Source organism: Schistocerca cancellata, chromosome 1 (assembly GCF_023864275.1).
Source record: "Schistocerca cancellata isolate TAMUIC-IGC-003103 chromosome 1, iqSchCanc2.1, whole genome shotgun sequence".
Classification (NCBI taxonomy): domain Eukaryota; kingdom Metazoa; phylum Arthropoda; class Insecta; order Orthoptera; family Acrididae; genus Schistocerca; species Schistocerca cancellata.
This window is the reverse complement of record NC_064626.1, coordinates 1167556497-1167573591: the sequence shown is the minus strand read 5'-3', so window position 1 is coordinate 1167573591 and position 17095 is coordinate 1167556497. Positions and strand designations below refer to the sequence as shown.

Genomic DNA, 17095 nt, shown 5'->3' with positions numbered 1-17095 from the left:
CTCAGCTGACCAGAAATCCTTGTCTTCTTATATTTCACTTCAATGGCCCCTACTATATCTAGATTGAGCCTTTGCATTTCCCTTTTCAGATTTGCTAGTTCCCTACCACGTTCAGGCTTCTGACATTCCACGCCCCGACTCGTAGAACGTTATCTTTCCGTTGATTATTCAATCTTTTTCTCACGGTAACCTGCGCCTTGTCAGTCCCCTTCCGGAGATCCAAATGGGGGACTAAAGAGAAGAATTTGCCAGTTTGTTGCAGCTGCCCCTAAGGTAAGTAAATTGCACGACACTGTGCTGAAATCTCATCCGGTCTACCATTGATTTTCTCATCATTTTCAATATGTAAATACTGGTAAATAGTGTCTCGACGAGAAATGTATCGATGAGGCTCGTCTGTACTAGGCCTCTCAAGTTCTCCAAGTTTGACTTTATGTGTTGGGATATTTACAAGCTTTGGTATATTCCAAACCTGTTGACAGTATCAATGATATCTGGGTGTAGGTCTTAGATCACTCTTGGGTTTGGGGTAACGTCCTCGGTGCCGAGTTCGAACCTCGCCGCTGATTAAATTTTGAATAAAGAAATCATCAGCAATGGCCTGCGATGACTTCCTGCATAAGGAGTCACTCTCGTTCTGCCAACGGCTCTGTCAAGGAGGACGGAGTAGCGGACAGAGGTTCAGAGCACTCTCTTGTCCTTGGGGTGGAAGAATTGCAGTGATCTACGGCAGTAGGATAAAAGAGGCAATGGAAACCACTTCACTAAATATACATAATGTGTATCCAAAGAACAGGCCGTCCTGCAATTGAAAAAGTGTCATGATGGTCTCTCCGTTGGCAGAAGATTCTATACTACTCTCCCATTCGGATTTCCGGGAGGGGACTACTAAGAGGGAGATGACCATCAAAACAAACTGAATAACCAACGAAAACATAATGTTCTATAAGTCTGGGAAGTGAAGCGTCAGAAGTTTGAATATGGTATGGAAGCTAGAAAATCTGAAAAGGGAAATGCAAAGGCTTAGTCTAGATGCAGTGAGTGTCAGTGAGGTGAAATGGGAAGAAGGCAAGGTTTTCTGGTTAGACTAGTAAAGTATAATTATCAACAGCGGCAGAAAATGGTATGACGGCAGTAGGAATCGTTATGAATAGTAAGGTAGGGCAGAGAGTGAATTTCTGTGAACAGTTCAACGATAGAGTTGCTCTCATCAGGATCGACAGAAAACTCACGCCGACAACAATAGTTTAGGTATACATGCCGACGTCACAAGCAGAGGCTGAACAGAGAGCCAATGTATATGAGGATACTGAACGGGTAACTCAGTACGTGAAGGGAGATGAGAATCGAATAGACATTGGAATGCGGTTGTAGGGGAGAGAATACAAGGAGTGGTTACGGAAAAATATGAGGTTGGTAGTAGAGACGATATAGAAGAAAGACTAGTTGAGTCCTGCAGTGAATATCAGTTAGTAATTAGCGAATACTCTGGTCAAGGATCATAAAAAGGAGGACGTGCACTTGGAAAAGACCAAGAGATACCGAAGGATTTCAGCTGAATTACTTCATAGTCACGCAGAGGTTCCGAAATCAGATATTGGATTGTAAAGATTATCCAGTGGCAGATACACCTTCGGATCACAATTTAGTAATGAAGAAGAGTAGGTTGAAATTTAAAAGACAAGTCGGAAAGAATCAGTGCGCAAGGGAGTGCGATACGGAAGTACTAAAGAATGAAGAGACACGCTTGAAGTTCTCTGATGCTGTAGATACTACGATGATGATTAGCTCAGCAGGCAGTTCTGTGGAAGAGGAATGGACGTCTCTAAAAACGGCAGTCACGAAAGTTGGAAAGAAAAACATAGGTACAAAGAAGGTAATTGGCAAGAACCCATGGACAACAGAAGAAATACTTAGATGATCAACGAAAGAAGGAAGAACGCAAATATTCATGGAAATTTAGAAATATGCAAATCATTCCGGAACGAAATAAACAGGAGGTGCAGCGAAGCTAAGGCGAAATGGTTGTATGAGAAATGCCAAGAAATCGAAAAAGAAATGATAGTAGGAAGAACTAATTCAAAAGTCTAAACAAACTTCGGTGAAATTAAAGGCAAGTATGGGTACATTAAGACTGAAAAGGGAATACCACTGTTAGATGTAGAGGACAGAGCGGATAGGTGGAAAGCATTCACTGTCCGCCTCTATGAAGGGGAAGACTTTGTCTGCGACATGTTAGAAGAAGAAATGGGAATCGATAGGGCAGAGAAAGTAGAAAGGTGATTCAGTATTAGAATCATAACTTAAAAGAGTTTTGGACGACCCAAGATCGGATAATACAAAAGGGGTAGATGACATTCCATCAGACTTTCCAAAATCATTGGGGGAAGTGGCAACAAAACAAGTATTCACGTTCCTGTGTAGAGTGTACACTGGTGTCCAAAATTAAAGCAACAAATGGAAATTTTTCAAGATTGTGTTAATTTTGTCACAAAACAGGATAAATAGATGATAATACAGTAGAAACAATGTAAAGAATAAAGAACATAAACAACTGCAACATGCATAAAGGTAGACAAATATGTTGTTCGTTTTTTCCAACTTAAAGGATTTGCACACACATTCCGACAACAGGTTAATGTGCTCAGTATGGGGTGTGACTACTTCTGGCAGCAATACCGGCCTGACATCAAAGGGGCATGCTGTCGATGACGTCAACAATCTCATGGTAAGGCAATGACGCCCGTTTTTCTTGCAGAGCTGCTCTTAAGTCTTGTAGATTGGTAGGTGGATGCTGACGTGACGCATCCCACTTCTCGAGTGCATCCCCGACATGGTCTATGAGATTCAAATCGGGAGAGCGAGCAGGCCACGCCATGTGTGCAATATCTTCTGCTTGCAAGAAAACATCAAGCACCTGTGCTCTATGAGGTCGGGCATTATCGTCCATCAGTACGAAGTCTGAGTCAACAGCACCTCGCAACTACCGCAAATGAGGCCCCAAGGTCTCATCACGATACCTTACAGCAGTGAAACCCAGCCGATTCACCTGCAATCTCATGAAGAGGTGTTCGAGTGGGCCGGCCGGGTGGCCGAGCGGTTCTAGGCGCTCCAGTCTGGAACCGCGCGACCACTATGGTCGTAGGTTCGAATCCTGCTTCGGGCATGGATGTGTATGATGTCCTTAGGTTAGTTAGGTTTAAGTAGAGCGAAGTGCTAGGGGACTGATGACCTTAGCTGTTAAGTCCCATAGTGCTCAGAGCCATTTGAACCATTTTTTTGTTTGAGTGGTCAACATAATCCCTGCTCACACCATTAGAAATCTCCCTCGATGTCAGTCTCTTTCCACAATGTTTGGATCCCTAAATCGCGTTCCACGTTTTCTCAAGATTCGAATCCGTGGAGAATCACTGTCCAGACCAAATCGGAACTCATACGTGGAAAGAACATTGGCCCTATTAGACCATCCAGGTCCAGGTCGGCATGTTGACAGCTCCACTCAAGACGTTCCCCTCTGTGAAGATGCGTCAGAGGTACACATACAGCAGGTCTCTGACAATAAAGATCACTCTGCCGAAGCCTTATGTATGCCGTTTTCCTCGATACAACACGTCCAGTGGATTCTGCGAGGTCAGATGCCAGTTGTCGTGCAGTACTAAGGTGGTACCGTCGTACCTTTACAGCTAAATAAGGGTGCTTTCTTTCTGATGTCACACACGGTAGGCCTTGGCCTGGTCTTCGGGACACAGTTGCATTGTCTATAGACTGTCCCTCATTTGAGGAACAACAGAACGATTCACATTAATCCATCGGGTCACATCAGTTTGCGACCGTCCTGCTTCCATTCTTCCTATGGCCCCCCACCGCAGAGAGTCTGGTAGGCGTCTTCTCTATGCCAAACCGCAACGTCTGTGACCGTGTACACAGCGGTTGTGGATGTGGGACTACCCAGAAAACACTACCTCATTTGATAGGTGCTCTGACGTCATCGTTGGCGTCGCTGCCCGTTGACCGGACTGCCATCTTCCGTGCAGAACACGATCGTACGGACATCTGTTGACAGTTTGTATAATTATATTGTGAATCAGACAAAGGACGAGGAAAAAGCGGTTTGTTGCTTTAATTTTGGACACCAGTCTATAAGTCTGGCAGTATACTACACTCCTGGAAATGGAAAAAAGAACACATTGACACCGGTGTGTCAGACCCACCATACTTGCTCCGGACACTGCGAGAGGGCTCTACAAGCAATGATCACACGCACGGCACAGCGGACACACCAGGAACCGCGGTGTTGGCCGTCGAATGGCGCTAGCTGCGCAGCATTTGTGCACCGCCGCCGTCAGTGTCAGCCAGTTTGCCGTGCCATACGGAGCTCCATCGCAGTCTTTAACACTGGTAGCATGCCGCGACAGCGTGGACGTGAACCGTATGTGCAGATGACGGACTTTGAGCGAGGGCGTATAGTGGGCATGCGGGAGGCCGGGTGGACGTACCGCCGAATTGCTCAACACGTCGGGCGTGAGGTCTCCACAGTACATCGATGTTGTCGCCAGTGGTCGGCGGAAGGTGCACGTGCCCGTCGACCTGGGACCGGACCGCAGCGACGCACGGATGCACGCCAAGACCGTAGGATCCTACGCAGTGCCGTAGGGGACCGCACCGCCACTTCCCAGCAAATTAGGGACACTGTTGCTCCTGGGGTATCGGCGAGGACCATTCGCAACCGTCTCCATGAAGCTGGGCTACGGTCCCGCACACCGTTAGGCCGTCTTCCGATCACGCCCCAACATCGTGCAGCCCGCCTCCAGTGGTGTCGCGACAGGCGTGAATGGAGGGACGAATGGAGACGTGTCGTCTTCAGCGATGAGAGTCGCTTCTGCCTTGGTGCCAATGATGGTCGTATGCGTGTTTGGCGCCGTGTAGGTGAGCGCCACAATCAGGACTGCATACGACCGAGGCACACAGGGCCAACACCCGGCATCATGGTGTGGGGAGCGATCTCCTACACTGGCCGCACACCACTGGTGATCGTCGAGGGGACACTGAATAGTGCACGGTACATCCAAACCGTCATCGAACCCATCGTTCTACCATTCCTAGACCGGCAAGGGAACTTGCTGTTCCAACAGGACAATGCACGTCCACATGTATCCCGTGCCACCCAACGTGCTCTAGAAGGTGTAAGTCAACTAACCTGGCCAGCAAGATCTCCGGATCTGTCCCCCATTGAGCATGTTTGGGACTGGATGAAGCGTCGTCTCACGCGGTCTGCACGTCCAGCACGAACGCTGGTCCAACTGAGGTGCCAGGTGGAAATGGCATGGCAAGCCGTTCCACAGGACTACATCCAGCATCTCTACGATCGTCTCCATGGGAGAATAGCAGCCTGCATTGCTGCGAAAGGTGGATATACACTGTACTAGTGCCGACATTGTGCATGCTCTGTTGCCTGTGTCTATGTGCCTGTGGTTCTGTCAGTGTGATCATGTGATGTATCTGACCCCAGGAATGTGTCAATAAAGTTTCCCCTTCCTGGGACAATGAATTCACGGTGTTCTTATTTCAATTTCCAGGAGTGTATCTGACTTCCCGAGAAACATCATCCACACAATTCTGAAGACTGTAAGATCCGACAAGCGCGAGAATTCTTGCACAATCAACTCAACAGCTCACGAATCCAAGTTGCTGACAAGAATAATGTACAGAAGTACGGAAAAGGAAAATGAGGATGTGTTGGATGGCGATTACTTTGGCTTCAGGAACGGTAAAGGAACCAGAAAGGTAATTATGACGTTGCGGTTGATAACGGAAGCAAGACTGAAGAAACGTCAAGAAACATTCATTGGATTTGCTGACTTGGTAAAAGCTTTCGACAATATAAAATGGTGCAAGACGTTGACATTCTGAGAAAAATAAGGGTAAGCTATGGGGAACGACGGATTAGGTGCGGTATGTTCAAGCGCCATAACGGAACAATAAGAGAAGAAGAACAAGAACGAAGCACTCGGATGAAAATAGGTGTAAGGCACGTGCAGCAAATAATCGAGGACGTAGGTTGCAAGCGCTACTCTGAGATGAAGAGTTTGACACAGGAGAGGAAATCATCGCGGGCCGCATCAGAGCAGTCAGAAGACTGGTGACTCATGAAAAAAAATTAAAAACGTCATTGATCTGGAGACGTTTTGAAACCTGCCCTCACATGACGGTAGCCATATGGAACATCGTAAAATGTTTGTCCTCAAGTGCATGTCTGCAGCTTCGATTCTCGGGGCCTCTCGCTATAATGTGTTCAGGTCCTCGTCTTCTTCCACTTCTTCTTCTTCTTCTTCCTCTTCTTCTTACCTTTCCTGGTCTTTATCCCATATCTTCACGAGGTCGTTAAGCTAATTTTAGGATTTCACAATGTTAATGGTAGAGGGGGGCCGGAAGCCCTTTCTGTCGCCACCCCTTTCACCCCTGAGACGGAATCTGTGTACCCGAACTGCCTCCATTTAGTGTTTCCCCACATTGAAGAGAGCGAAAGTTTGTTACATGTTTGTGAATCATGTGACTGAGGCACAAGCGGACGCCAGCCCGGTGTTCACCTAGTCGGAAGTGCGAAACAGCCTAAGCACCGCATCCCGGCTTGGCGACACTTCGGCATTCATCGTTAATCCGCCGGGAGCTTCCGAATCGGAACCGGAGCGCCTCCCCGCATCCCGGAAGTAGAATACTAACGTGCGCGACTATCAGGGCGGGTCGTCGAATAGGTGAAGCTACTGGCTCGGGGCCTACGTTTGTTAGGATTACTTGTTTGTTTCATTCTTCACTAGACTCTCCTCTCCTTTGTACCTGCAACAGACATCCTGTATAGGGCAAGTTGCTCAATACATCCCCTTTATTTCCTGAGGCGCTCGACATTTCGAACGATTTTCTGTACATGAAAGCACACAGACATAATTTTGTTGTTCGTTTATTCGCTTCGTTTTCGTAACAATCGACAACCTGAGGCGAGTATGACTTCTTTTAAATGGATCTGTGTACCTTTTAACGACAGTTGAAATCTCTGAGAAAGACAACTGCAGTGCTATACAGTTGTCAATGATGACGTAGAAAGTTTTACAGGAGCATCCGAGGACAGTGGAGCAGAACTGAAGAAGGCTAGTCGGCCAAAATCGGCTACTGAGTTGCAAATACAACCAGGTGTGACTCCCGTGCTGGGCCCTGTCGTCATATAAAGCCCTTCGAATGTTCACTTGTTCCATGGATTCATGAGCTTGTCTCCATACCCGTCCATCCGCTCGATACAATTTGAAACGAGACTCGTCCGACCAGGAAACATTTTACCATTCATCAACAGTCCAATGTTGATGTTGACGGGCCCAGGCGAGGCGTAAAGCTTTTTTCTCGTGCCGTCTTCAAGGGCCTTGGACTCCGAAAGCCCATATCGATGATGTTTCGTTGAATGGCTCGCACGCTGACACTTGTTGATGGTCCAGCATTAAAATCTGCAGCAATTTGCGTAAGGGTTGCACTTCTGTGACGTTGAACGATTCTCTTGAGTCGTCGTTGGTCCCGCTCTTGCAGGATCTTTTTCCGGCCAAAGCGATGGCGGAGATTTGATGTTTTACCGGATTCCTGATATTCACGGTACAGTTGTGAAATGGTCGTACGGGAAAATACCCAGTTCGTCGCTATCTCGGAGATGCTGTGTCCCATCGCTCGTGTGCCGTCTATAACACGATGTTCAAAATCACTTAAATCTTGATAACCTGGCGTTGGAGCGGCAGTAACCGATCTAACAACTGCGCCAGACACTTGCCTTATATAGGCGTTGCCGATAGCAGCACCATATTCTCCGTGTTTAAGTATCTCTGTATTTGAATACGCATGCCTATACCAGTTTCTTTGGCACTTCATTGTATGGACACTGTAATGTAGCAGACCGAGACACACCATAGTGAAGTGACCGATACCGTAATTAAGATACTACACGATCCACATTTTGTTTCGTTCACGAACATGGAAGTTTGTGTGTTCGTCCCATTGTATACGTCCATTACTTGTAAAATGTCACCACTTATTGAAATTTATGTAATGTTTTATCGAATATATAAAAACTTAAATCGAATGCGATGTGAAAATATTAATATTTACTGTTACACTCGTAACTTCTGACAATGGCTATTACAGTAATCATAACTACTTAATGATACAATGTGATTCAAATATTACCAATTACCTGTCCTGTAATAGGCCAGTAATTACGAAATAACGTTGGAGTATTGTTGAAGCCTCTAATATATCAATTTTCAAACTTATATGTTACACTTATATTATTCTAAGTAATCAATCTATGTGTAGTGTTCACTTTGTTCACCAGACTGCATTACAATTAATCCCAAGTAAAATTCCTTGACTGCAGCTTTTTTAAATGTTGTAAATTCAACAATAGTTGTAAAAATTCTGATTGTTTGGTTATGTAAATACCTGGACGCCTGTACCGATGCAGTCATATTAGAGTGTATTATCTTAAGGTCAGTCCTAGACTGTTTGATTTTGCGGAAAATTTCTTACATGAGTTATTCAGAAAAATTTATGAAGTGTATCAAACTTCAAGTGAAAATTCAAACTACGTGTTCGGGTTTTCCTTTGGAATGTCGGAAAATACCTCATGCTCTAGGAATCTGGACTATTTACGCTTTAAGTCAATGTGCAACTTGACCATACTACTGATGAATAAAAGACAAGTATCGTTAACATGAATTTTGTGTTAGTGCTATGCAATTCTTTCTCGCGTCAAATGCTTGGTTTTAATCAATTAACTAAAGCAAAAAACGGAGTTATAAATCCCAAATTCAAAACTATAAACAATTTAAATAGTCTTCCTAAGCACCTACTCATACACTATACACTAGAAGTGAGCATATAATTTAGTTTCATTTACAACAATTGTAACTGACTCTGTAACTGTGTCGTATAGAAAAGGGCAAAAAGGAAATTCGCATTATCTCAGCAGTGAAGGCTCACGTTGTAGCTGCATTTAATGAAGCAGTCTGCCGTGGGAAACCTTCTTGGCCGTGTTTTGATCGTAATAGCCGATTTCGGCCGCTTTGCTCTTCCAGGTTTTCCACATTCTCGGATGCTTTTGCGAAAAGTGGCAATGGGAACATTAACACCTGTTGTATGACTGTACTCGTGTTTTCAAGAGCTTAGAAATTCTACGATAATGACGGACGCTGAATAAATGAATTAAAATTTGTGCCGCGGCTACGGCTCGAACCAGGGTCTCCTTGCTTACTAGGCAGGAATGCTGACCATTGCAACACCACAGCACTATGGCCGAAATTGCTGCACGGACTACACCAATCCAACGCCCTTACAAATACCGTTAATAAGTACACCGTTCCATTCAAAAGTATCTCGGTTGATACAAAAGTTAAGAATATTAAACACAGAAGTACATACGCATCGGCGTACTATTAACTGCCGAAAATTACAACTCCGTGAACCGAAATCACGAAATAAGAAGGGTGTCTAAGTGACAGCTGCTGCAGAAGCCTTCACTCGCTTGATTTTCAGACTGATCACTGGCTTATCTTTCATCACGTATAGTATCTTTCGATAGAGTTATGAAAAGGATTACCTGACACATTTTATATATTTATTACACGATACCAACAAGCTCAAAATATTATTTCAAGTTTAGTACAGTTTTAATAATGTGCATAATATGGGTTTTATTTTTTTAAATAACCTGATTATTTATCATATATTACATTTATTTTGAAATGTATTTAATGTTATTTCCATTTGAAGTCATCAACATTACAAAATTGATACTCATAAACTTTGAAAATAAGTCCAAAAAGATCATTAATAAGTAAGTCATTCGTTAGGTAACAAATTTTCGTTGGTGTATACACGATTTTCATTCTTCTTGGTTGGTAATCGCAAATCATATGATGTTGGCGAAGGTGAGAAGTAAGTGGTACAAGCTGCCATGTTGAACAGTTGCAATTACATTGTACGCTTGGAAATTACTTCAACTTATTCTGTCTGATGAAATTTGTGAGTTTACGCATTGATGTACTGTTTCCCTTGTGTAAACCTTATTTTTGAAGAGAAAAGAAGATTGTGATCTGTGGAACAGTTGTGACCGACTATAATGAAAAAGTTATAAGTTTGAAGGCAATGTCGAAACATCAAAAGTGCGGTATGTGACGGCAACAAATCAGCAAGTGAATATGTTTTAACCACACACTGTTTTTAGCTGAAATCGAAACCGGGATCATATTAACTAGACGCAAAATTATTCTTTCCACGAGCTACGTGTTCGTCGAGGAGTCACAACAAATAGATGAGCAGTATTTTTTTTTATTTTACAACCTTCTTTCTTACTCATTATGTTTGCACTACCCAAACATTGTTATTGCTAAAAAAAGTGGACTTGTTTAAACAATAACTAAGGAAATTTCTCAAACTGCAAATTTAAATGTTTTGTGCAATAATAGAGGGAAGGGTCTCAGCAGGGTGTGGGGTCGTTGTGAATTTCCTGAGGGGAGTCGTTTTTCTACGTAGGCTGTTATTACATTTCGAAATAAACATTTTATTTCCTAATGTAGCGATTAGCTAACTACGAACCCTTGGTCATTATCATGTTGCATCACAGCAAGAATTATAACGCAAATAGGAACTTGGGATGGCATCCTTAACAAGGATGTCGCACAAATATAGTTGGTAAGGGAACAACTATTTCAGACGTGATGTCCACAAGTAAAATGGGAAAAAAAGCAACCTTGTGCTGGTTTTGTCACTACGCCAGCATACAGTGCATAGTGAAACGTTGGTGTAACTATATCTGTTCCCATTTTAATAGTTAGGCTAACACACGTTTGTAGTTAGTATTTGTAGTTGCTACTTCAGTTGTGATTTATCACGCAGATAAGAAAAAAATTTCCATATTTCGCAAATGAATATTCTATTTGTGTCTTTCAAATGTGTATTGCCCACCCATGCTAGGCTTTTTCAGTGGCTTATGATATAAAGGAAATATTTAATTACATATATTTTGATATGAGATCTGTAACAGTTCTTTTCAGCTACCATAACTTTTCATAAACACACTCACACACACACACACACACACACACACACACACACACACATAGTGCCCCATCAACCAACCTCCTATGATAAAATGTGATCTATATATCGAAAATCTGTACTGGGTTCACGTAGTACATACAGTGGGACACAGAAATACATGAAAACGACATAAAATGAATATAAGTGTAAAAAAAACACGATCAAATGCAGGGTGTCCCAGGAGAAATGTTTAATATTCAGGGATGCGAGATAAACGCTAATTTGAAGCATAAAGCTTCATATGGACAAGTTCCCAGTTCCGAATATTTTCCGAGACAGAATACATTTAACATATATTTATTTTTGAGCTAGTGGTGCGCACGTGTGTCTTACCCACCCAACCTCTTTGAGGTTTTATTCTAGCCCAACCTACCTCATTGCTTTCAGCCTCTTTGCTCGGGATGTCTTTGTTTATGGGTTTGTGTGAACTATGGCGTGTGAAAACGAAAGGTGAATACGCGAGACGAATGCACGATCGCGCCATGGGCGCTCCTGCCCTCATTAGTGAACATGTACAAACTCTCAGACAACCAACACAACATGTTCTCCCAAGAGTGCACATGTGCACTGCAGTTGACAGTGGGATATTCGAATATCTATTGTGAACTGTAGAACAGCTGTAATGTGACGTGTCCGATTTTGTTTAGTGGTGAATGCATTAAAAATACGTGTTTTTCAACTGATAGTTTGTAAAACAAATGTTGTTATGTTTACTAAAAGCTATAGATGTGTACAGGTGTGTAAGTCAGGCAACGTATTGAATAATACAGAAAATAAATGACAATATGCATTAAATGTGTTCTATCTCGGAAACCATTTGAACGGGGCATATTCCATATGAAGTTTTTATTTCAAATGATGGTTTCTGTCATATCCTCGAATACTGACGAGTTCTCCTCGGATACCCTGTATTCGCAAACAGATAATTAAATAGTTAGTCAAGCATCACTATAGATATCCTAGCAAAATAAGTATAATTAAATAATTTTGTTTATATTACAGACCAGTGAAAGTGCCTAACAGGAACAGGCGATACATATTTGGTACACGCAGTTAAAGCCTTTAGTTGCAAAAGACAGGACTTTTCTAATCTATATGATAAAGCATAATTGAGGCATCTTTATGTCTTGTATTCTGGCACAGAGACAAAACCCTCTTAAGGATTGCAGTTTTGTTTTCCATTTTTCATATGCACTTCTAGTATGTGATAGTTGTGGTTATGCGAAGCCCTTATTACAGACATGACTTGTGGCTACAGACACCATAATTTTTGGTGTGATGTAGCTTTATAATGCCCAAGCGGGATAAATTCGATACTTGCTAAACCGTAAATTAAAGGGTTCATTTTAAAAAATCACTTTTCATCGAAAAATGACTTGCCTCAAGAAACGGAGACTGTTTATTAGAATACATTGTATTGTTAGTAGTCAGTACAGTATCACTACTTGTGAGAGGTGTTTATTCTGAATTCGTGCAGGTGTTGATACCTCTGGCTGCAGGTAGCCATTTAACTATATGCCATTTAACCTTCGTCTGTGCTAATCCGCACAGGTTGCCCGAACTCTCAAGGGAATCGTCACCTTAGTGGGAGCGAGTAATGAGTTGATGAGCAAAGTATCTATTAGGAATATTACGTATGTAGATTGTAGACAGTTGGGAATGTGGGTCTCCCGGGAAGCGTGCAAGGGATAAGTCCCTGCAGACGCGTTATTCATCTGTGTCCTTGGTGGCTCAGATGAGTAGAGCATCTGCCATGTAAGAAGATCCCAGGTTCGAGTCCCGGTCGGTGCACACATTTTCAGCTGTCCCCATCGAGGTATGTCAACAACACCTGTCGGCAGCTGAGGTTTTCAATTAATTATCATTTATTGTAAAGAAGCTGCAGGTGCATCAATGGTATTTGTTCTTTCGAGAACAGTTATTATCTTCATATATAATAGTAATGGTTGTGAGAGATGTTTATTTTGATGTCATGCACCTCTGGCTGCAGGTGTATGAAGGTGGCAGTGAAGAGAAGGACGCTGTATAATAGGAGCGGTAGTGAGAGATGTTTATTTGGAAGTTGCCCAGGTGTCGGTGCCTCTGGCTGTAGGTGTATGAAGCTCGTGAAGAGGAAGACTCAGTATAATAGCTGTGGTAGTGAGAGATCTTTATTTTGAAGTTGTGCATGTGTTGGAATCTTTGGTTGCAAGCGTATGAAGGTAGTGATGAGGAGGACGCAGTATATTAGCAACCTGTAGTTAGGAATGTTTATTTGAAATTGCGCGGGTGTTGGTACCTCTGGCTGTAGGTGTATGAAGCCGGTGAAGAGGAAGACGTACCATAATAGCTGTGATAGTGAGAGATATTTATTTTAAAGTTGCGTAGGTGTTGGTATCTCTGGTTGGAAGAGTATGGATGTAGTGATGAGGAGGACGCAATATATTAGCAACCTGTAGTGAGGGATGTTTATTTGAAATTGCGCACCTGTTGGTACTTCTGGCTGCAGGTGTTTGAACGTGGCGTTGAGGGGGACGCAGTACAAAAGCACTGGTGGTGAGACGTTAATTGTGGAGTTGTGCAGGTGTTGGTACCTCTGGCTGCAGGTGTATGAACGTAGCGATGATGGGGACGCAGTATAATGGCACTGGTGGTGAGAGGTTGATTATGGAGCTGAGCAGGTTTTGGTACCTCTGGATGTAGGTGTATGAAGCTGGTGAAGAGGAAGACGTAGCATAGTAGCTGTGATAGTGAGATATGTTTATTTTAAAGTTGCGCAGGTGTTGGTATCTCTGGCTGGAAGAGTATGAAGGTAGCGATGAGGAGGACGCAGTATATTAGCACCGGTAGTGAGGGATGTTTATTTGAAATTGCGCAGCTGTTGGTACTTCTGGCTGCAGGTGTATGAACGTGGCGGTGAGGGGGGCGCAGTATAATAGCATTGGTGGTGACCGGTAGTGAGGGATGTTTATTTGAAATTGCGCAGCTGTTGGTACTTCTGGCTGCAGGTGTATGAACGTGGCGATGAGGGGGGCGCAGTATAATAGCATTGGTGGTGAGAGGTTAATTATGAAGTTTGCAGGTGTTGGTACCTCTGGCTGCAGGTGTATGAACGTAGCGATGATGGGGACGCAGTATAATAGCACTGGTGTGAGAGGTTAATTATGGAGTTGTGCGGGTGTTGGTACCTCTGGTTGCAGGTGAATGAAGGTGGTGAAGAGCAGGACGCCGCCGCCGAAGCAGAGCAGCAGCGAGACGAGCAGCTCCTCGTTGCGGGCGCAGAAGCCCAGCCCCTTGGCCGGCTGCAGCTGCGGGGGCGGCGCCACCGTGGCGCGCAGCAGCTGCGGCAGCACCCCCGCCAGAAACGAGCCCAGCCAGAGGCCCAGCATCGCCGTCAGCTTGCCGCCCCACAGCGAGCCGTCCCCAGCCGCCGCCGCCGCCGCCGCCCCCGCCGCCCCCGCCGCCCCTGCCGCCGCCGCCGCCGCCGTCGACGCCACCTCCGTCAAGTTCTCTCCCAGGAAGGCCATCGCGTGCCACACACTGCGCTCGTCAGGGTACCGACCCCAGCATCACCTACGACCGCGATCCCGTCCGACTCCACTGCCGGTCCGTGTGCTATAACTCTTCGACGAGCGTTCTAGTGTTACTCAGATCGGCACAGCGCGCCACTCGACAAACGGAACTGCTCTTCGTCGCGCCAACAGTGCAGCGAGAGAATTTTGCTGCGGTCATACCCATGCACAGCACCTGTACACGCGAAGCGCCCAGGTAAAATTGGTCCCGAAACTCAACCCTGTGGAAGGTGTTAATATTTAAACGAATTAAGTGACGCTAATACGTACACTTTGCCTATTTAGTTCAGAGGGCTGCGGTGAAAAACTTCAGTGAAGAAATGAAGTCTGGCCAGACTTCTTGCACCACACTTAGAGACTTTGTCAGTGGCTCGGTCACGTAAGACTCAGCGTCAACTCCAGATGTCAGTTCTTCTTTACATCCGCATCCAAAATTTGAGCACTTATGTTCGATTCAGGTTCTACAATTGAAATGTTGCCACCGTGGTGCTTATCGAATGCAGAAGCACCCAGTCGTTGGCACCTGTTGATTCACTCAGCAGTTAGTAATTTACGGTGTGTACAATCGTGATTGTGATAGATGCAAAGCAGAGTCTGTCCGCACTTTTATCATAATGCGTAGTAGTTACTAGTAAGACCACTAGGGGATCACTGTGAAATCAAGCAATGATAAGAATTCTTCGTAACACTTGTTTTGGTGTGGTTTATCGATGGTCGTAGCGACGTAATGTCGGAATCTGTTCGAGGTGTCCTCCAAGAATAAGGAACGCCTTCCAAGGCTTTAACTGTGGCATCTGTCACAGGGATGCCTGTTCGCTACCGGTGCGACTTCACCGGAATGGTACTGACGAATCCTCCAGTAACCTTTAACCGTATCTGCTGCACCGGTCTGCAGCAGGTGTCCGAACGCGTCGACGCTGGAGGAGCGGTGGTGTCCGCGCGCGGGCGAGTACGAGTGTTGTCCGGTGTGGACCGCGAGGGACTGGCGATAAACGGGAGCTAGCGGCGAACTAGGACGCGCCCGAGCCGCGGCGACTTTCGCTGCGTCACGTCGGGCCGGCGGGGGAGGCGCGACTTTCGCGGAGGACGGACTGCTGCGAGCGCAGTGGTCGCCGCCGGAACGCAGCCGGGCCGGCCGGCGCGCATGCGCAGCGCCGCGCTCCCCCACAGTAGCCGCCCTTGGCCCCGCTGTGCTACCTGGCCGCCGCCGACAGTTTCCGCGTCGCTACAGACACTGTAAACACGCCCAGTCAGCACACTCCTCTCGGTAGAAAACTTACTGGCAGGTCGACACCGGGATTCGAACCTGGTACCTTGCCAGTCACGAGCAATACACTTCTCGACCGACTTATTCAGGCACGACGAACGACGGTTTGGTTCTTTTGCTAAGCCGTTTTTGACAACAATCACTTATTTTCCCTTTTAATTCACTTTTCGCCCTGATGCGAGTATGTGCACTACGCGCGAATCACTTTTTCCTGTCCTTCACTGGCATTTCTTCTGTATAAACCATATCCCATAGACACTGAACATCAAATACCGACCTGCTTGGACGCTCACATTCCGAATCTGCCTTACAGCATATTTCTTAGAAGTAATAATAATAATAATAATGGCGTGTGACGAGGGCCTCCCGTCGGGTAGACCGCTGGCCTGGTGCTAGTCTTTCGATTTGACGCCACTTCGGTGACTTGCACGTCGATGGGGATGAAATGATGATTATGACAACACAACACCTAGTCCCTGAGCGGAGAAAATCTCCGACCCAGCCGGGAATCGAACCCGGGTCCTTAGGATTGACAGTCTGTCGCGCTGATCACTCAGCTACATGGGGCGGACTTTTCATTGAAGTGTACCACACTTATCGATTATCACAGTGACTCTTGACACATTCACAGGTTTTCGTAGCCCCAGTTTATATGAGTGAACCCTGCGACAGGACAGAGTGTTGTTTTCTAATCGGCAGTTTTACTACGCTCTCATTATTGCTAAGTGAGAGTTACATCGAATTCCCTTCAAGAATTTTGTGCCAGGCAATACCACTTCCACTGGCTAAGCCGAACTCGCCATCCAATGGACAGTTTCCCAGCACACTCGACTGCAAAAGTGGCAACTTTGAGCGAACGAGCATCTTTCCAGCCAGTTTCGTACTTTGACATTGGACCAAAATTCTAAAGGTATAATCTAAATGAAAAACACACAGAACAGATTCCTTAGCTTCTTGACAACGTCTTCTCTTAGTGAATAGTTCTCGTCGCTGGAAACGAACTCTCATTAACTATGATGCAGAATAAACGCATTGCTGCAGTTACGGAAAACATTCACTAAGTTTCTCACTGCATTGACTCCGGTAGTTTGCTAAGACGCGCGTCTCAGTAGGCCAGTAGTTTCTTGTTTATCCCACCTTGACAGAG

The 17095-nt window shown here is 45.1% G+C and overlaps 1 protein-coding gene across 1 annotated transcript in view; it reads right to left on the bottom strand.

The window, feature by feature from the left end:
- LOC126138580 (uncharacterized) overlaps positions 1–14508 on the bottom strand; it is a 687542-nt gene extending 673034 nt beyond the window's left edge. Inside the window, exon 1 of the mRNA XM_049915221.1 lies at positions 14298–14508. Coding sequence (XP_049771178.1) covers positions 14298–14498 — 201 coding nt within the window. The 5' untranslated portion in view covers positions 14499–14508. The remainder of the gene's footprint in view (positions 1–14297) is intronic.
- Between the last annotated feature and the right edge of the window lie 2587 nt (positions 14509–17095).